The sequence below is a fragment of the Furipterus horrens genome, unplaced genomic scaffold, assembly GCF_987537825.1.
Source record: "Furipterus horrens unplaced genomic scaffold, mFurHor1.1.pri manual_scaffold_3, whole genome shotgun sequence".
In the NCBI taxonomy this organism is placed as follows: Eukaryota; Metazoa; Chordata; class Mammalia; order Chiroptera; family Furipteridae; genus Furipterus; species Furipterus horrens.
Genome location: NW_028327173.1, coordinates 78,951,573 through 78,973,000, shown reverse-complemented (window position 1 = coordinate 78,973,000; position 21,428 = coordinate 78,951,573). Strand labels below are relative to the sequence as shown.

The 21,428-nt window shown below is 38.2% G+C and overlaps 1 protein-coding gene across 2 annotated transcripts in view; it reads right to left on the bottom strand.

Moving 5' to 3' along the window:
- The window catches only part of DEK (DEK proto-oncogene), a 28,817-nt gene extending 12,605 nt beyond the window's left edge, over positions 1-16,212 (bottom strand). Inside the window, exons 1-7 of one of the 2 annotated variants that reach the window (XM_090269774.1) lie at positions 16,038-16,212; positions 15,521-15,671; positions 12,642-12,743; positions 12,282-12,391; positions 9,722-9,816; positions 8,820-8,940; positions 4,413-4,601 (exon numbers count right to left, since the gene is read on the bottom strand). In XM_090269774.1, coding sequence (XP_090125900.1) covers positions 4,413-4,601; positions 8,820-8,940; positions 9,722-9,816; positions 12,282-12,391; positions 12,642-12,743; positions 15,521-15,662 — 759 coding nt within the window. In that variant the 5' untranslated portion in view covers positions 15,663-15,671; positions 16,038-16,212. Of the gene's footprint in view, positions 1-4,412; positions 4,602-8,819; positions 8,941-9,721; positions 9,817-12,281; positions 12,392-12,641; positions 12,744-15,520; positions 15,672-15,793; positions 15,863-16,037 lie in introns of those variants that run through there. The other variant, XM_090269775.1, reaches the window with a different exon arrangement.
- Positions 16,213-21,428: the final 5,216 nt, after the last annotated feature.

Sequence of the window (21,428 nt, the reverse complement as noted above, 5' to 3'; positions counted from 1 at the left end):
TAGTTTATACAGTTTTATAATCCCTTTGATCAAATTATAAGTTGGGAGAATTCTTATTTTCTAGAACATCATTAAGGACTAATAAAACTTTCACATTCACCTTCCTACCACTACCAAATAATTTTTCAAATAGTCCAAATATATGTTTGCCAGAAATTATAATGCAAAGTTTCTTTTATTTGGCAAACGTTATAGAATGGCTTACTCAACATGTCTCTTTTTATCTGCCTTCCTCCTATAGCGGCAGGAAAGCTAACACCTGGATCTCACAGCTTTCCTTTCGCCTAAGGTGGCCATGAATCAAAGTCCTGGCCAATGAGATATACATGGAGACCTCTGGTAAAAGGCATCCTTTTTTGTGGCTGGGGAGGAAGGGGAGGTTGGAAACACTGCTAGAAGAAATAATTCTGCTCTTTCCTACCTGGAGTATGGAAACAATGCCTAAAGGTAAAACAAACCATCTTGTGATCATAAGGTTGAATGTCACATATGAAGAGGATGGCTCAGGAAGAAAAATGGCACCCAAATTCTTGATACATTTTTCTTGAGATACTATACTACCCATCTATGGACTTCTTCCCATGAAAGAATAAGGAACTTCTGTTTTGGACATTATTAGTGAGGTTTTTAAGTATTTACAATTGAAGATATTCCTCATTTATATTACAACATTCAGACACGTTCTCAATACTCACAAAGTAAAAATCCAGTTTTATATTTTCTAAAGATAAGAGGTTATAAAAACATTGGGAAACAAAAACTACGTAAGTAATAAAGTGAAAAAAGAAGTATGCTTTTAAGGGTCTAAAATAATTATTAGGCACATTTCCTCCAACCTGAAAGCACTGCTTCCTCCTTCCCTCTGTACTCTCCAGTTATTCCTCTGCGCTTCAGTCTACTTTCTGTGAATGACATGCTTAATCTCACGAGTTCACTTCAGCAGAAGATGCTAATCCGATATGGGAACCTTTTCATTTTCAGAATGAATTTATAGAAAACAAACCTGTCATTTTTCTATTCTCTTATTTTAAAGAAACTTCATCTACCAGTTTCCTACTGGTTCCAGATTGCTCTCCTGTAAATGTCCAACAGCGGAGATGATAAAGAAGTTTAAAACAGCTCTTATATAAAACAATTATTATCCAAGTAATTCTAAGAACATCTTTTTATCTGAGTTAATTCCAACGAAAAAGAGAATCAAAACCGTTGTGAACCATTCACTGCATATCACAGAAACAGATACAGGTATACAGAACTTTGAACAAAATGTCTTAGCAATTATTGACTGACATGCTAATGTGACCTTTTCTTATAACACTTTTAAAAAACAAGAAATGGTAAAATTAATTTTCATAGTTATTTACCCCATGAATCTAAAATAGAACATGAAACTGATCCTAGTAAGGAGAAGTGTTTTATGTATGAAAGAAAAAATTCACTCCAGGAAATAAACAGAATAAATAGTATTAACTTATAATTTTCTACAAAAAAAATCTGCAAAAAATTCCATCCATAGGCAAATCTATCATTTTTCCAATCAGCCAACAACTCTTTTTTTTTTTATGGCCTCTTAGAAAAGGGGTCCTTTCATAGTAATGACCAAAAACACTTCCATTTATGAAGTCCCTAACAAGGCTACACCTAACCAAGTCCTCAAAAAATGGAAGCAAAAAGAGCTTCTTCTGCTAGCACTTAGCTTCCAAAGGCAATAAGAGCTTTTCACAGAAATTAAATCAGCAGTCAAGTGTTTGAAAATACCTCTAAATTTGAAAGTCTTCATAGCAATAGAGAATACCAATGCTTACTAGCGGGAGATTTATTTGGGGGATGCGTGGGTAGGAATAATTTCTCAGTCCAGATTTTACTAGTTTTTTATTTTATGAAGTCGGCCTGTATCAGCCCAAGCAGAAGACTGAAGTAAAAAATAAGAGTATATGATACAGTTTACTTTATATAATGTTCATAAAAGGAGGGTTTTTTTGTTTTGTTTTTTTTTGTTTAAAGATTTAGTTTGAGAGAGAGGGGAAATGAGGGATAAAAACATCAACGTGTGGCTGCCTCTCACACGCCCACAAGTGGGGACCTGGCCTTCAGCCCAGGCATGTGCCCTGACTGGGAATCGAACCAGCAACCCTTTGGTTTGCAGGCTGGCGCTCAACCCACTGAACCACACCAGCCAGGGCCATAAAAGTGTGTTTTTTGTTTGCCTTTCTCTCCATGTATTTTCATCATTTGACCTGGGTTTCTAGCAAAACCTCCTCATTTATGACACTGTAGAAAGAAAGGCTGTGATTTATAGTGGGACAGTTTCACCTGTGATTATCCAATAACCAATATGGTTATAAATCAGGGATCATCTATATTCACAGACTTCTACTACTTCTACTTAGAACAATGAAACAATAATCTGGAAAGCAAATAAGAAAATGAATAATCTTCCTAAATACAATCTTCCTGCACTTTAGTAATGACAGGAAGATTAGATTTAGAAATCCTATGTATGATAAAAGGTCAGCTTAATACTAAGAATAGCAGCTAATACTTAAGACAGTACTTGTGCCAAGCACTGCTCTGAGAGCTTTACAGAAAGTCATTGAATACAATCTTCTAAGGTTGCTACTATTATTATCCCCATTTTACAGCAGGAAATCTGATGTTAGAGCTTAAGTAATTTGCCCAAAGTCATACAATGGTACAGCTGGGATTTGAACCCAGATAGTTTTCAAAGCCCATGCTCATAATCATACTGCCTCTACAAAAGAAATCAGATGTTTGTTTTCTATGACAAGTTTTCATGCTCTAACTCTGCCTGTAAAAAGGTTTTAGGGGAAGCATAGTGAATACTCACAGCAGATAATCAAAAATTTGTTGAATTAGAAATACTACTACTGCTTGCAAAACTGCCAATATTGCACAGTCACATATAAAAAGACATGTTTTCCTCCCAGATAGTCTTTAAAATGTATTCCATAAAAACCTTAGTGCTCAGCTCTGGCTGGTGTGGCTCAGTGGGTTGAGTGCTAGCCTGTGAACTAGAAGGTCACTAGTTCAATTCCCAGTCAGGGCACATGCCTGGGTTGTGAGCCTGGTCCCTGGTTGGGGGCGTGCGAGAAGCAACCTATGGATATTTCTCTCTTTCTCTCTCCCTTCCCCTCTCTCTAGAAATGAATAAATAAAATCTTAAAAAACACACAAACCTTAGTGCTCAGATTAATCTTCCTTTTACACCAAAAATATATTAAAATATTTATGAACCACCTGCCAGACCTGTAATATTCTTTCAGTTATGAAGCATTTCAAACTGAGCTTTATTGAAGTCCTTATAAAATCTGACATTAAAACATGCATGGATTTTAAATGCATAAAGACAGATTATACAAAATACATACTTGTACATATAAAATCAGAGTTCACCACATCTTTATTCCCTCTAATCTAGAGGTTATCAACCGGAGGTGATTTTGCACCCCAGGAGACATTTGGCAATGTTTGGAGGCATCTCTAGTTTTTACAACTGGAGGATGGGGAAGTGTGCTACTGGCATCTAGTGAGCAAACATTCTACAATGCACAAGACAGCCATCCACAATGAAGAATCATTTTGGCCCAAAATGTCAAGTCACATTTATCAAGTCCTAAATAAGACCAAGTACATTAACCAACTTATACAGCAAGTTCTGACCAATGAAGGGGACACCAAAATAAAGTTAATATAGAGTCTACCAAAACACTATTAACAATAGGAAGTCATTTTCTTGTACCCATTCGCCACCTACTTGACTGAAGACACACAAGGAAAGGGTATAAAGTTAAACCTTTAAATGGTTCAGCAGTTCTTCCCTTCCTGAAGTTTCACTTTGAAAACTAAATATTCAACATTTAACAAAGATTTACAAGTAAAGGAAATGGTAGACATTCCTAAGTGATACAAAACTTGCCCACCAATCACACTTCAAATGCTGTTACTCTCATTAATTAATCCCCAATGACTTGAGGCAGGGGGGGCGGGGGGGATGGTGGTCCTTAAACCCTTGCTTTTTGCATAGAACAGAATAAAATGGTTCAAGATCATCATAATATATTAATATACTATGAAAGAATTCTAACAAAATCTGCTCCTTTGTGTTCCTGTTCAGGATATGAACCCCTCTCCCAGTCCCTTCTCCTCCCATTTGGCCTACTCTAGTCAAGGCCCAGCTCCTATCCAGTCCACACAAACCTCACTCTTTTCCAACGTTTACACCCTGGCATAGCAACAACTCAAACCTTCTTAAGGTAAGGTCTTCAGAATTAAAAACAACCAATATGGTACTGAGAGTTCCTAGAATCTGTTTTCTGGCTATACCTATGATATAGCAGGAATATTTAACTCTCCCACAGAAAAAAAGAGTGAAAAAAACCCCAAATTTTTACCTCCTCTTCACTTTCTTTATCTTCATCTTCTGAAGACTCCTCCTTGTTTTTCTTTTCATCTTCATCACTGCTAGACTCATCTGACAGAATTTCAGGACATTTGGTTCGCTTTGCTTTCCTTGACATTCCAGAACTGTTCCGTTCCTTTTTGTTACCTTTGCTAGAAGTCTTTTTAGATTTTGGCAATGGCTGCATAAAATAAAATAAATCCCAATGAAGTAATATATTTTCAAGTCAATCAACTGTTCATGAGACCTACTTCAACTCAATTTTTCTTGTTCTTGTCTCAAGATATTATATTTCCAAGCTTAGCAGCTTTAGAGAATAATTCACCTGTAACTTAATGTGTCATTAATTTTTTTGTCTGAACTACCAATACCCTTCATTCGTATTCTAAACACCTAGGCAAGAGACACTTCAATATGCATTCTATGTTCTGACATGGGACTAGAAGCCCAAGTACACACTGTGTTAAGCTCAGACAGTTGTTTATACTTTATCAAGACAATATTTTGAATTAGACTTATAATTTATTTCATTCCAGTATATATTAGCCACCGCCAGAGAAGGTTCTTGTTTTAGGGAACCCTCCAATCAAAGGGCTGGGAAGAACCATCCATAAAGTAAATAAAAATTTCACCTTACCCATTCTGAATTTATGAAATACATAGTTTATGTTCATATTACCTCTGGGCTCTGCTTTCAATAATGCCAGCATTATATTCTCACTGATGATTGTATACATGCAGTAAGTACAGGGTATGTTAATTACAAAACTAATTAAGAACTACAAAATAAGTGCACTGTTCTTACTTTGATGTTCGATTAAAACACACATTTAAAAAGTAGAGTAGATCCTGTGAGGAAAGTGACTACATAAAACAACCGACTTAATTTTTAAATGCTTTCTTAGGGGAGAATTTGCTAACCTCTAAATCTGAAACCCATAAAATAACCCTACATAAAGGATCTTAAAAGATATACATTAGAGTTAAAATTAGTTATTTCTGCAATTATGAGTATTTTTATTTTTGCCTGTATTTTCTGCAATCAACAGAAACATTAAAAAAAATTCCATAATATAACCTTAAGATGCACAATTGTATGAGTGTTAGTGATAACTTTATGCAGTATTTTTTATGAAACTAGCAGAACCCCAGGTCCCTTCTCTCCCAGGAATTTCCAGTCTAGAGGTCACTGTCACCTGCGCAATTAAGAAAAAGTAGCTGCTTGTGCAATTTCTCAGGAAATCTACAATCTACAGAATAGCCTCTAACTTGCCCAAACAACCTACCTACCCTTCTAAGAGCAGACTGCGAAACAGCCAATCTAGGTCACTCCAGAAATTTTAAGTTAGTGGACCAAAGATATTTCTCAGGGGTTATGTACAAGAAACTTCCTTGAATGAATACAGATATCCTTGTTAATGAACTATTACCATTACCAGCAAACGAATACATTTAGATAAATTCTTTGTATCCCCGTTTGGAGAAAAGGTAACTCTCACTGTCTAAACTTGCACTACTCACTATATGAAATCCAGGATTCAAATGTTTAAGAAAAATTATGACAACCCTCACTTTCCTCAGCTGAGGAATCAGATGCAGGTAGCAAGAATATAATCTGTATTTGGAATTAGTAATATGAGGACTAGAATGGGTGCTAAATAAATCTATACAGGAAAATAAAAGCTGTTAAATCATTCAAGTAACCAATCAAGAGAATGCAAATTTCAAAAATAAATAAGCTTTTAATTAAAAAACAGTAATATATAAATGATTTAGAACTTTCCTACAGATTTTAAAATTAGTTGAATCTATTAATCAGAATCCAGTGTCAACGGTTATCATCCCTTTTTGTATACAAAATCTGATTAAGAAATAAAGTAGAAATACAAAACAATAGTAAAACAATGTTAACTCAACAATATTAAGATTATAGAGAAAGTAATTAGTACTAATGAGTTTACAATGTTTTCCATAATGATGGAGGTATATGGTAGCATAGAAAATAGCTTAATATACGATTAGATTAAGCAGTATCAGAATCAAATACGAAAAGGTAAGATTCCATAAGGAAGGATAAAACAGACATTCTCAAAGTGTGGTTCATGGAACTTGGAATTTCCTGAGAACTTTTCAGAAGCCTACCAGGACAAAACTATTTTCATAATACCAAGACATTTATTTGCTCTTTCACTGCATTGATATTTGCACTGATTATGCAAAAGCAAATATGGGTAAAACTGCTGGCACCTTAGTACTTACTAATCAAAACAGGGGCAGCAAAAGTCATTATATTCCTCACAACCACACACTAGCAGGGGAAAAAGGCGTTTCACCTTTTGGATGAAGCAGTAAATATGAATTGTATTAACTCTAAACTTTCTTTAGAATATCTAACAAAATGGGAGGTACAACATGAAGTACTTTCTCTACAAATTGAAGTTCACTGGTTTTCTCAAGGAAAAATAACACTTGCACTATTGAGATGTGACCTAAGCTAGCTACTTTTTTCATGGAACACTATTAAAAAATAACTGAAAAACTATGCCTATTTGGACTTAGGTATTTGATATAGACATATTCTCAAAAATAAAGAACATGACCCTGTCAGTTCAAGGAAATTAACTGCCTATTCATTGCCAATGACAAATTTCAAAATTCAAGTAAAAATTAGAATTTTGGAAAATTACCATCTACTACCATGAACATGACTGCCTTGTAATACCTAGAGATTTTTCAAATGAGATGGTGGTTGCATTAATGAATGTGTCTTATCAACAGTGTTTAATGAAATGAATGTGCCAACATTTGGAAGATATGCGTAATTCAGAGAACTAATATTTCCCAAATGGTAAATGTTTATTACAAAATCATGCCTACAGGTAAAAGGTCCAAGTTCTTTAGCATATCAGATACCACATTACAACTAACCTTTAAGGACACTGAGAAGTTTTGATGTTATATCAAAGGAGAATATCCACAATCTTTTAAAAGGGTTTTTAAAATACTTTTTTCTAACTACATAACTTAGTGAGGCTGGGTTTTCTTCACACACTTCAAGCAAAACAATACAATGCAACAAATTAAAATGCAGAAGCAAACGAGAATATAGCTATCTTTTCTTCCATCAGGCACAGATTTCATACAAAATATTACTTTTGTTACCACATAGTGGACTTACAGCTCTTTTAGAATTTTTTTCAGTTTTAACTTAGAATACAGAAAATATCAGAATAACCTATATAAACAGAAGGTCTTGGGGTCCTCATTGATTTGTAAAAGGGTAGCAGAGTCCTTTAAAACCAAACTTTAAAATCACTGAGAAAAAGATGAATATAAAAATATCCTTCATAACTTCGGCAACTTAGTAGCTGCTTTTGAGGAAAGTGTTCAACTTGTCACATAAAATCCTTAAGTACAGCCATAGTAAAAGTATAGAAAAATAGAAAGATCTTGATAATATCTCATCTTTAAACAAGCCGATTTAAAACCCCCTTGAAAAATCACTATACCCCTTGGGTTTGTAGCTGCATGACACAAATATCATTTATCTGTCCTTGTCCAGATAATGGTAAACAGAACCAAGAGCAGACAAAACAAAGTCCAGAGTTATTTTCTAGTTTCTAATCTTTAGGCCCTCTTCCCTTTCTGATAGTGTTCCCCTGAACTCCTAGGTCCTCTAGAGGACTTCATAATTTCTTTCCTCTCAAAATGAGGAAGAAAATGAAAATACTTGTGGACAGACTTAAACTGAAAATGCAAGGTCATATAAATAGCACTTCAACAGATATTTAGGTCAATGATGTTATTTGTTATTATTAAACAATTAGGGCAAACCTAATCTATTTTAGGAAGACTAGGGTGAACTATAAGGAAATTTTACATCTCTGTCCAGTTCCTGGGCTCTGCAGAGGATTCTCAAAAACAAATACAGGAAACTTATTAAGATTCAGCTTTATGTCACTTTTATATAACTGTATTCTAGCATCTAGAAAATATCTAGTCCTAATAAACCCCCATGTTGTCTTTCAAGACCTTATTACAGGTTGCATACCAGCCCAACACATCATCCTCAATTCAACCTGTTTCTGTTCTTCCAGTGCCTTCTAATACATAACTCTAGATACTGCGTTTGTACTTCTGACCCACCTGTTATTAATTTAATTATTTTCCTTAATCTTATATCCTTTATGTCTCATAAGGGAGAATATATCCACATGCTGTCTATGTTATTTCTATCATACTGTTGCAGATAGGTCGCTGGAACGCATATATATTCTTTGACTGTAGACAATTTTACTGAATGTTGACAGCAATGCTGCTAACTAAATTGTTCCATAAAAGAGAAACTAAGGCTATAAATAACTTATTTGTTACTAAAATAATACAAATTGGTCCTCACTTTGCCAGAAGGCTTTGGATGCATTAAGAAATTCAAGATCCTCTTCACCAGCTCACTATTTACACCTGATCTCTCCAAATCAAGAACCTCACAGATGCTTTTCAGCATGGCATTTCTAAATCTGGAAAACAAAATTAAAAAAAGAACGAACGAAAACAAGGTGATTATGTTGTAAAGTCCATAAACATTCTCCACAATATAAATATTAGAGTAGCCAATGCTTCTCTGAATCTTAGAAGTACTCCTAAAAATCTTGATTAGTGTACAACTAAATCAGATTATTAAAAAATTAAAACCACGGTTTACCAATTAAATTCTAAAGGTATTAAAATACCTAATTACTAGAAAATAATGTACAAATTTTTCAACTATAAAATTCATGGACTTGATCATTCCTGTCTGCTGATTGTGGCTAAATATTACCTGCCCCCTCACTCCCCAGTACTCCTATGTTTCAATAAAAAATATGTAATTACCTTTATTAGAGTTTATAAACTACAGGGAATTTAATAAACAAAAGCTCTAATATATCATCTTGCTTGCATTATGGTGAAGGACATTGTTTCTATTAAATTGATTATCTTCAAAACAGCTTAAGTGATGGAACAGAGGGGCTGACGGGATAGGAGTGGGAGAATTTTCACTATATTCCCTTTAGACCTTCTGAAATTTGGACTCTGAATGATTTCCCTGTGTATATCGTTCTCCTAAGAAACAGAAATGTCTTTGAGTTTTCAGTAATCTTGATAGCCACTGTCTACTGGAAGGTAATGAATATCCCAAGTTAACAGTTATAAAGACAAATCAGGTTTTGGCAGTTACAGCAAAAAATCAGCAATCTACTGAAAATGTTTAAAATTTAAAGCACATTGATCAAAATATATTTATAAAAAATAGCTTACTTTTTCAACATTTCTTCCTTCTTTTTATATTCAATACTTCCTTTTTCAAATGGAAAGCCACTGAACTGACCCACATTCTTCTTTAATGAGGACACCTGAAAATGTTTCTTATTGTTACTTATTACCCAGTAATGTACACAAGAAAAAATTCAAAGGCAACATCTTTATTTTCCTATCTGTCTCCACATTACAAGGTCGGTTTTTGCAACATTTCATACTCAAAACTGAAAACTGAATTTATTACTAAAATATTAACATTATAAAAGGTGTACAAACTTAAGTTTTTTGAAAATGACAATCTGAATGAATTTTCATCTGGCAATTTTTAGTGGTAATCATAAAACCAAAACTTAATGTTATCTGACAATACCAGGGGACGTGGACAGTCACTACCTAAAAAGACATTCTTCCCTCAGTAATAAAAGTTACAAGTAATATTTCTTATTTTCCAAATCAGTAGTCAAGGATTTTACTCTTGGAAAGAACAGAGCACCTCCAAATGAGGTAACATACATGAAAATAAATTATACCATGCCTCAAAAATTCTAACCTAACAATATCAAACTTTACTTTTACCCATGTACGATCCCAAAGCAAAACTTCCTCGATTACATGGAATACTGAAGTTGTGTGTACCATACAGTAGCCTCCCATCCATGGATACTGTGGTCTGAAAATACTGTAATTCTGGAAATAAAAACTCTTTTAAGTTTTGAATGCTACTCTTTTTTTTATCCTCCGCCAAGGACATGATCATTGATTTCAGAGAGAAGGGGAGAGAGATAAAGGGAGAGAAACACAGATTGGCTGCCTCTCACATGTACCCTAACTGGGGACTAAACCTGCAACCTAGGCATGTGCCCTGACTGGGAATAGAATCCACTGGCCAGGACCAGTTTTGTGAGCAATTCTAAGTAGCTTGATGAAATCTCAAGGCATCCCACTGGGACATGAATCATCCCTTGTTGTTCACCTTATCTGAGACGGATACTTTCCAAGACCCCAACTGATGCCTAAAACAGGTTAGTACCGAACCCTATATATATATATATATATATATACACACACACACACACACACATATATATATAATGTTTTTTCCTATATATACATGCCTATCATAAAGTTTAGTATATAAATTAATCATGAGATTAATAATAATAACCGATAATAAAATAGAACAATTATAACAAAATACTGTACTAAAATTATGTGAATGGCTTTGGGCTATTATTAAAATAGGGGTTACATGAACAAAAGCACTAAGATACTGAGAGTCAATCTCATAACCAACCAAGACCCAGCAGTAAATGACTAACAGGCAGGTAGAATATACACATGGCTACACTGGACAGATCCACATCTCAAGTGGGACAGCATAAGATTTCATCATGCTACTCAGATTGGCATGCTATTTAATACTTATGACTTTATTTCTGGAACTTTCCATTTAATATTTTTGGAAAACAACTGATTACAGGTAACTAAAACCATTGAAAGCAGAACAGTTGGTGACAGGGGACTACTGTATAGGTTCCTTGCCTGTCAGTCACTTAGTAGCCAGCTTGAACTGTGGTGGTATCTCAGTGCTTACATTCAAGTTAACACTCATTTTACTTAATAATGGTCACAAGGTGCCAAGAGAAGCGATGCTGGCATTTCAGATATGCCAAATAGAAGCTATAAAGTGCTTCCTTTAAGTGAAAAGATGAGTACCATACAGTACAATAAGATATTTTGAGAGAGACCACATTCACATAACTTTTATAATATATTGATATCATTGTTCTATTTCATTATTGCTTATGATTAATCTCTTACTGTGCCTAATTTATAAATTAAACTTTATTATAAGTATGTATAGGAAAAAACATAGCACACATAGGGTTCAGTCCTATCCTTGGTTTCAGGCATCCACTGGGAGTCTTGGGATTGTATCCCATACAGATAAGAGGAACACCGGCAACTCCTGCGGCGCACCTGAAGCCAAGCTGTATTGACTCCGTCTTTCCCTTGGACCCTTCAGCTGCGAAGAGAGGGGGGGTCTGCTGCATGGGCAACAGCAGACCCTCCATATCACCCTGCCCAGGCTCTGTAGCTTCAGCTCTTAAGAAGCTACACCATCGTCTCTCGAGACGGACGGCTGCCGACGACTGTAAAATAACTCAGTAAATAAAACACTGATCTAACAAGTCTATTGGCAATGAATTACCACCTGTCAGATATTCACTCAGTGATATATAATTAATTATATTGTGTATCATTAATTCTGAATGACTAAAAAAGAACAAAAAATAATTTCTTACACAATTAAAAATTCTAAAATCATCACCATTTGACATTTCAGTTTGGCGTAAAAATAAGTTCAGTAGAAAGATCCCGGAATATTGCAATTCTAATTGTTAATACCCAGCTATGTATCCCTGCATGGTATGGAAATTGAACTATCTGATCACTAAAGTCCTTTCCAGGACTAAAATTATGCTTCTATTGTAAAGTATTTGAATACATATTAATACAATAAAATGCTACTAGGTTAAAGATATAAAAAAGGTCTTACTGTGCCTGGTCTGTTGTAAAGTAGTTTATGTAGATTTCTAAGTTCATCTGTTTTCTTCTTACTCAGAAAGAAATGTATCCTTTCGATTTCACAAAGTTTCTGCCCCTTTCCTAGAAAAAAATACCGTAATAATTGAAGTTAAATACCTTTATGTGTTTATACATTCACAAAGTTAATTTAATGAAAATTATTTTTACAGCATAATTTACATAACTTTTGCTCCAATAGGGCAAATTAAACAAAATAATAGCAACACTACATTACTATTTAGTAAACACTAAAAACTAAGCACTGCTAACCATCATTTTGTATATTTAGGCATTTTCACCATAAAATGCAAGGAACATAGAATAAACTTACCTTGTGCAATTGTAAATGGCTCTCTTTGTAAAGAAGAGACTTGCATTGTCAACCTCTCAACTTTTTTCTTTTCCCTCTTGCCTTCCACAATGAGACTCTTTTCTAGAAATTAATTTAATAACTTCTTAAATGACAAAAAACTTAAAAGATTAACATTACTGCATAAGCATGTAGAAAATACACACAGAAACCTAATACCTTACTCTTCTCAGCATTATTTTGAGAAGAAAATAACAGATAAAAATACTTGATCAGTCAATAGCAATACCAATATATTTATTTATTTTTGTAGTAACATTATACTTACCTGGCAACCTCACAGAGGATCCATTTTTTTTGAAAAAATCAGAAAGCAAACAAACTTATCCAACTATAATTATTTGTTATGAAAGTTCAGTCTCTTTGTGAAAAATCACCAAGGCCCTCACTTGCCTATTCTTTAATTAGACATAATTCTATTAATTAGAATTCTATTTACTGTATCTTGAAAACAGTAAGTTTAAAATTAAGATTATAAGAACGTCAAAAGATATACAGAGAAAAGCAATAATTTAGTAGGCTGACAAAAAAGAAAACAAGGATCTAAGTAAGGCAAAGCAGCCTAGAGTTACTATGAAAAGGGTAAAATACTACAAGTTTACATTTACGGCAATCAACTGGGAGGGCATTTGTATTACTTTGTAGTATAATAAATAATATTTATAATTATGATAATAAGTCCTTCAAAATATTAAATTCTCTTTAGTCCGGACTGCTTAAAAAAACAAAAAGCTAGAAAATATACTTTAAAACTTAAAAACACTAAGTCTGATTTTCTAAAACCACTTACCCAGCGACTGATAGATAAGTAGCAGCACACTGTATTATATCATTGGAGAGCCTTCCAATCATTTAACTGACTGCTTGTTTTGTGCAAAGCTGCACAAGATACTAAGGGGGATTGAGTAGATGATTAAGACATTGACTCTCTTTTAGAAGATTCTACCTGGGGGGTAATGAGACACAAATGCACTTCAAAGTAGATAATAGAACACCTTTCATAAAGACACAAAAAGGAGTTCTAAAAGCTGAGGGAAGAGTAATACCTCTGGATCAGGAAAAAGGATCAAAACATTAGATCTGGCTTTAGAGCTGGCTCTGAAGGACAGATAAGATTTGGAGATGTAAGGAACTACACAGAAAGAATTAGGAGAAAGGGATTCTATCAGGTACATTCTGGAAATGGGTTACAGAAGAGAAAGCACTCAGAAGCAACCCCTTTTCACTTGCTTCCTTTCCCTGAATGATTTAAAACCATTTACTTGAGTTAGATTACCATCTATAAACTAATAATTTTCTTGGTCTATCTCTGAGTTCCCCCACCTCCCGCCAAGTTTCAATGGGGCTGCCAACTGGACAGCTCCACTCCTGTCCTCCAGGTACCTAACTCAATGCATCCAAACTCACTCATCTTCACGAATTATATTTTTTAGAAGGTGTTATATTACCCTTTCTAAAGGCAAAAATCTAGGAGTCATCTTTTGCTAGATGACCCCTGCCAAGAAATCCAAGTTAAATCAGTTCCACCCCTTATTTGGCACAGACTTCGACAGTAGACTTAAACTTTCAGGGCTAAATAGGATAAAACATTCAGTATTTTAGTTGTTCCATTAACACCTCAAATGAAGGGAAAATACATTGGAACAACTATAAACTGCTTGGGAATAATTTTTTAAAATTTAATGTTGAAATTCATCATCTCTGTGGTATCCAAACCATCTTTTAAAAAGACTAAAAAAAAACAAAAGAAATGAAGGAAAGAGTGCTGAGAAAGTCTTGGACTAGTAGATAGCGCGGCCAATTTTGTTATAGTATTATGAACAGCTAAAAGAGGAACTTTTTAAAGCATTGTTTGTACTTAAATGTGGACATGCTCACTTCTTAAAGCGCCTAGTGCAATCTCAGCCCTGACTGTATTCATAAAATGTTGACCATGGACTGATTCCTGACTTAAAAGAAATTAATAGTTAAGTCAGCTTTGGGGAAGAAAACTTGAAACATCTTCCCAAGGTTGGCTGAGTTGTAAGCAAACCTAGACTGGGCTAATATCATCCCAGAATGTTATCACTGATACGGATATTTAGGTGGCGGGCAACATCTTAGGAAGCTGGCCCACTTCCAAAGGGCACCGCCTCACCTACTTCGGTTGAAACGACGCAGTCCGTCCCATCCCTTAGTTCTGTAAGCTGCTTGTTTCCTGCCTCCAGTCAACTGGTTCGTCACGCTCGCCCTCAGCACCAAAACCGAAAACGCACTGAAAACTCCTATTTAACCTGACTTCTGAGCTCACTGCTTTCACATTTGACTAAACACTTTCTCAAGCAGCAACAGCTTTCGCCGGTGTTTCCCCGTGAAAGTAACTCCCGCCGGGCCTTTTAAACGGACCGCTGCTGAAGTTCAGCAAACAAAGTATTTCCAGGACGAACAATAACTCGGCGTGTCGTTTTACTCAAGACCTTACGGTAACCTCAAAAGGCAAAAGATGCGTGCTTAAATTGCCAAAAGGTTAAAATAAAAATTACCTTATTAACTTCAAAGGCTAAGAGTTTTAAAATCAGATCTGAAACTTACAAACTTCCTGTCAGATGATGACATGTTTTTAAAGTATACTGATGGTGGGAAGTCAACTGCACTCCAAAATAACGTTAGTAACAACGCTTACGAGTATTATTTTTAAAAACCTGGAATCCCCAAAGTTAATTCTCTGCTACTGCTCAACGCAAAAACATAAATTTCGCATTCTTGCTGAAAATCACTCCCACTTTAGTGCCTCTAAGCATAAAAAAGCAAGGAAAGTGGTTTCCTGTGAAATTCATCACTTAGGGGACAGGACTTCCCACCCTTTTCTTCGTCCTCGTCCTCGTCTTCCTCATCGTCCTCGTCCTCACTTTCCTCTCTCGGGCCGGGAATTTCGGGTTCTTTCTCGGACGCGGGGTGGTCAGGGGTTCCCTCTCCCTCCGCAGCAGGGCCCGAAGAGGACATGCTGTCGATCTGCGGACGGGAGGAAGCCAGGCGTCTCGGTCTCCTCGCCCCGGGGAAATGACGGGGCGGCCCCCGCCACTGCCCCGACCCTCCGCAGCCCTTAGGAGGCAGGGGGCCGCGGGAAACCCGACCTCAAAGTTGCTTTCTCCGGTAGCGGGAACAGTGCAGCTCCCTCCCCACCGGCGGCTTCCCTCCTACTTAGCCCGCGGCCCGGGAATCCCCGAAGCAGGAATCCGCGAGGGGCCGAACCGCCCCTCCCACCATCCGACCGCGCCGTATCCCTTCCCCCGCCCCAGGCCGCGGTCCAAATGGCCGCGGCGGAGCGGGCGGGCTCCACGGCGCCCCGCGGCCTCTCTGCCCCGAAGCAGCCCTCACCGCTGGTCCCCGCCGCCGCGGGCCTGGCGCTCCGGGCGCAAGGAGGCTCCGGAAAGCTGCAGCGGGCGAGGAAGAGAAGGCGCGCGGGACGCTGTCTGGCGTGACGCTCGCGCCGCGCTCTCTGCTCCCCAGAATCAACAAGATTTTCAAAATGGCGGTTCGGGCAAGAAAGCGGGAATGCGGTGGCCAATCAGGACCGCGAGCTGGGAGTTGGCGCGCTCGGGTAGGGGAGGAGGGGCTGGCCGGGCGCCTCCGCGGGAAACCCCTGTGGCAGGGCGGGGCGGGGCTGTGGAGGGTCGTCCTGCCGCGGGCCGAGGGGTGCCGAGCGCTCCTGCCCGCACGGGGCTGAGTCTGGCGGGCTGGCAGTGTCCCGGGAGGCGCCGGACGGAAGGACGCTAGGGGGCCTGTGTGGGTATTGTTTCCACCGCTCGTTCGCGGATAAGAGGAGGCGCAGTCACGAGGCCGGGGATGGGGTGGGCCAGGGGTGGTAGAGAAGTTTACAAATCGCGCAATCGCTGTCTACAGCATTTCACAGACATGTTCGGTCCCATTTAGGTCCCACAGTAAGTGATGGTGGTGACTCCGGACCCCGCTGTATTTCTGAGGACCCGCTCGCTGCCTGTCAGGTGCACCGTAAGGAACAAGAGCCCGTCACGTTGGAAGTTCACGTCACCAGAGAAAAATATATTTTCAGACCTGTAAATGTAGGGGGAAATTGTGCGTCGTGTGTGTGTGTGTGTGTGTGTGTGTGTGTGTGTTATAATAGAGGAAATAAGGCATTGCCCAGTCCGGAGATCTCCCAGACTTCTAGGCCAGCTCCGCAGATACCTTTTAAACTCAGCATTTAAGAAACTGAATGTAGTATCTACCCCGCTCCCAAATACTCTCCTTTTCTGTATGTGAGTCCCTTCATTTTTCCCAATTCCTAAACCACTAGCTGCCCAACGGACTTAACAGAAGTCTGATCCATCCAAATACAAGAACGAATTTGCCTAAATGGACTCTGGTTGAAAAGCAAAAATTAGACATTTTTTTTTGAATCCTCAGTAGGTGTGTGCACCTACTGAAAATATAAGCAAATCTTGTCGTTTCTACCCTCAACTTTTATACCATTTCCCACTCCACTGATGCCATTTAAATTTTCTCTTCTCTCTTCTTTTACTTGGATTTCCACCGAGACTGTTACTAGACAGGTGGCTTCCACACTGTCACCCCCACCCCCCACTAGTCACACAGCAGCCAAGGTGGTGTTGCTTTAATCAGACTGGGGAAGCTGTGCTTAATTAAACCTCTCCAATGGCTTCCCTCATACGTGGAATAAAATTCACAATACAATGGTTTATAAGGTCCTATGTGATTCAGTTGCTGACAATCTTGATCTCAACTTTCCAACGCAGTTAGCTGTTTCAGCCACACAAGCCTTCGTTCATGTTCTCTCGTAAAGCCAAGCTCACTCCTGCCTTTCAACTTTTCACTTACTTTTTTCTGCTAGCTCTATGCTCACGTGCTTTTCCTCCCCCAGTACTATCACTGTTCCTTTCCCATTGTTTTTCATTCATTTATTTATTCATTCAAAACGTATATTGAGCACCTACTCACTGCTCATCACTAAGAAAATAGAAGACAGGACTAAGTCCCTACCATTTTTAAGCTTACATTCTAGTGGAGACAATGAACAAATAAGTGAATATATTATAAAGTACAGCAGGGTAAATGAAATAGTAAATACCAGGAAGGTGGATGGAATTCTATTTTACATATTTGATAAGGAAGATCTTGTGAATAGATGACATTTGGAAAGAGATCTTATGTAAATGAGAGCAGTGAAGACTGGATATATTTTAAAGAATTCTACAAAGTATTGAATGTGGGGTATGAAAGAAGTTAATGATGACTTCGGATTTTTGGTTCAATAACCAGAAAAACTAAATAGCTATTTGCTTAGATGAGGAAGACCTTAGGAGTTGGAGAGGGGATGCAGGGCTTCATGGGGGGTTGGGGGGTGAGAGCAGGGATGGGTGATGAAGAAGGGGATCAACTGTTTGTTTCAGATATGTAAAGTTTGAGGTTCCTATTAGCATTTAAATGGAGATTCAGAATAGTCAGCTGGATGTGAAAGTCTGGCTTTCAGAAGAAGAAGCTCTAGTTCAAAGTATAGATTTAGCAATTGTCAACATGTAGATGGTATCTAAAACCCTGAGACCAGATAAGATCACTACAAGAGTGAATACTGATATAGATGAGGAAAGTGGTCAAGAGTATACCTAGAAGCTCTTCAATGCTTAGAGGTCCAGGAGAGGAAGAAGAACCAGCAAAAGAAACGAGGAGCCACTGTAGCCGGTGAAGTGGGAAGAGAATCGAGTGAAAGTTGGGTCTCAGAAGCCAAATGAGTAACAAGTGTCTAAGAGGGAGAGGGTGATTAACAGGGTCAGAAGCTGCTGAAAGTTCAGGTGGGATGAGAACAGAGAATTGACCATTAATAGAGCAATGATGAGTTATTGGAGAAACTGACATACATCAGCTATTTCTGGGGGTGGTGAATAGTGAATATGAAGATGCCAGGAGATAGAGAACGGTAGGCAAGGAATGGATTCACATAGAGTTTTCAGGAATTTTTACAAAAGTATATTTATCAATTCTGTTGTTACAATAGTCCCAATTTTTTTTTTTTTACCTTTGCTCCCTTCTGCCCAGTATCCCCTCTTCCCTCCAGCAATCCCATCCCCTTAGCTCATGTCCATGGGTCATGCATATAAGTTCTTTGGCTTCCCCGTTCCCTATATTATTCTTAACTTCCCCCTGTCTGTTTTGTACCAACCAATTATGCTTCTTAATCCCTGCACTATTTCCCCATTTCTCCCCCTTCCCCCTCCTGGCTGATAACCCTCCAAATGATCCCCATACCTATGATTCTGTTCCTATTCTGGTTTGCTTAGTTGGATTTCGTTTTTATTTTTTAGATTCAGTTGTTGATAGTTGTGAGTTTGTTGTCATTTTATGTTCATAGTTTTGATCGCCTTTTTCTTAAATAAGTCTCTTTAACATTTCATATAATAATGGCTTGGTGATGATGAACTCCTTTAGTTTTACCTTGTCTGGGAAACACTTTATTTGCCCTTCCATTCCAAATGATAGCTTTTCTGGATAGAGTAATCTAGGTTGTAGGTCCTTGCTTTTCATCACATTGAATACTTCTTGTGAGCCCCTTCTTGCCTGCAAACTTTCTTTTGAGAAATCAGCTGATAGTTTTATAGGCATCCCTTTGTAGGTAACTCTCTGCTTTTCTCTTGCTGCTTTTAAGATTCTCTCTTTATCTTAAACCTTTGGCATTTTAATTATGATGTGTCTTGGTGTGATCCTTTTTGGGTCTAGCTTCTTTGGGACTCTCTGTGCTTTGTGGACTTGTATGTCTATTTCCTTTGCCAAGTTTGGGAAGTTTCCCTTCATTATTTTTTCACATAAGCTTTCAATTTCCCGCTCCTCCTCTTCTCCTTCTGATACCCCTATGGTTTTTTTTTTTTTTTTTTTTTCAGATTTAATGTGTTTTATTGATTAAAATATTACATTTGTGTCAATTTCCCTTCCCTCTGCTCCCCTCCACCCGGTGGCCCCCCTCCCTCCAGTTGTCCCCCCCTTTTAGATTATGTCCATTAGTTGTGCATACAGTTCCTCCCAACCTCTCTCCGTCTATTCCATTCCCTCCTACCTTGATCCCCAATTCCTATATCATCTCCCTCCCTTTCCCCATTCCCCCTCCCTGTTGACCTCCCCCCAATATGCTTCCCGTACCCACAGTTCCTTTTCCACTCTCGTTGCCTATTTAGTTTGCCTTTGTTTCATCTCCCTAGCTTCTGTTTTTTTAAACCAGTCCCTTTAACATCTCATATAACAGTGGTTTGGATCTAATGAACTCTTTCAGTTTTATTTTGTCCTGGAAACACTTTCTCTGTCCTTCTATTCTGAATGACAATTTCGCTGGATAGAGTATTCGTGGTTGTAGGTTTTGGATTTTCATTACTTTGAATATTTCTTGCCAGTCTCTTCTTGCCTGTAGGGTTTCCCTTGAGAAGTCAGCTGATAGTCTAATTGGGACCCCTTTGTACATAATTCTTTTCTTCTCTCTTGCTGCTTTTAAGATTCTCTCTTTATCTTTAATTTTTGACATTTTGATTATAATGTGTCTTGGAGTGGTTCTCCCTGGGTCCAGTCTCTTGGGAACTCTCCTTGCTTCCTGGACCTGCAAGTCTATTCCCTTCCCCAAGTCTGGGAAGTTCTCCTTTATTATATTTTCACTCAATTTTTCAAGTTCTAGTTCATCTTCCTCATTCTCTGGCAAACCAATGATTCTTATGTTGGGCCTTTTATAGCTGTCCCAGAGGTTTCTGATCCTCTCATTGTTGTTTCCCATTTCCTCTCGCTGCATTGGTTGACTGCTTGTTCCTTCTCCATATTCCAGTTTGTTGAAATGAACTCTGGATTTTTTTTTCTCACCATCTATCTCGTATGCGGTTTTGTTCCTTTCGTTATGAAAGTTTTTCGCTTCTTTCTTATCTTTTTCCTGCTCTTTTGTGAATTCTGTAAGCCACCTGATAACAATGGCCCAGAACTGAGCCTCTGACAGGTTTCTTATCTGTTCATCTGTCAGGTTCTCTATCTGCTGCCTGGTGAGTTGTGTCACCGGGATTTCTATAGTTGTCTGCCTCATTTTGACAGATGCGTTTTGTTTTCTTGGGCCGGCTGTCCGGGGCAGTGCCTGTGTACGCATCACAAATCAGCGACCGGCGCCTGCCTGTCTGCGACCTATTTCGCAGCCCTGTGGTGCTTTCTTTGGGGGCGGGGGTCCAAGATGGATTCACACAGTTATTCAGCTAGGAGACCGGGATCCGTCCTCCCGCACCCCTGGGCCTCACTGTTCAAGGCGATGCGGCGGCCGCTCTCCCCAGCGCCGGAGTCGCGCACCGCCAGGGGCTTGACCGCAGCCGGGATTCCTCGCCGCCCCGCCGCTGTCCAGGTGCCACCGCAAACAGCACTGCCCTCTTTAACTCTTACCTGCCCAAATGGCACCGCTGGTTTATAACTTCATATGTTGGACTTCCGTGTAGTTTTATTTTCTGGAATTTCTAGTTATCCTTTGTTTTGAAGTAGTTGTATTCCTCTCTAGTTGTAGAGGGAGACCTAGCGTGTCCGTCTAAGCCTCCATCCTGGCCGGAAGTCTCCCACCCCTATGGTTTAGATGTTGGCATATTTAAAGTTGTCCCAGAGGTTCCTAATCCTCTCCTCATTTTTTTCAATTCTTGTTTCCTCATTCTGTACTGGTTGACTGTTTTTTTCTTCCTTATGTTCCAAATCATTGATTTGAATCCTGGTTTCCTTCCCTTCTCCATTGATTGT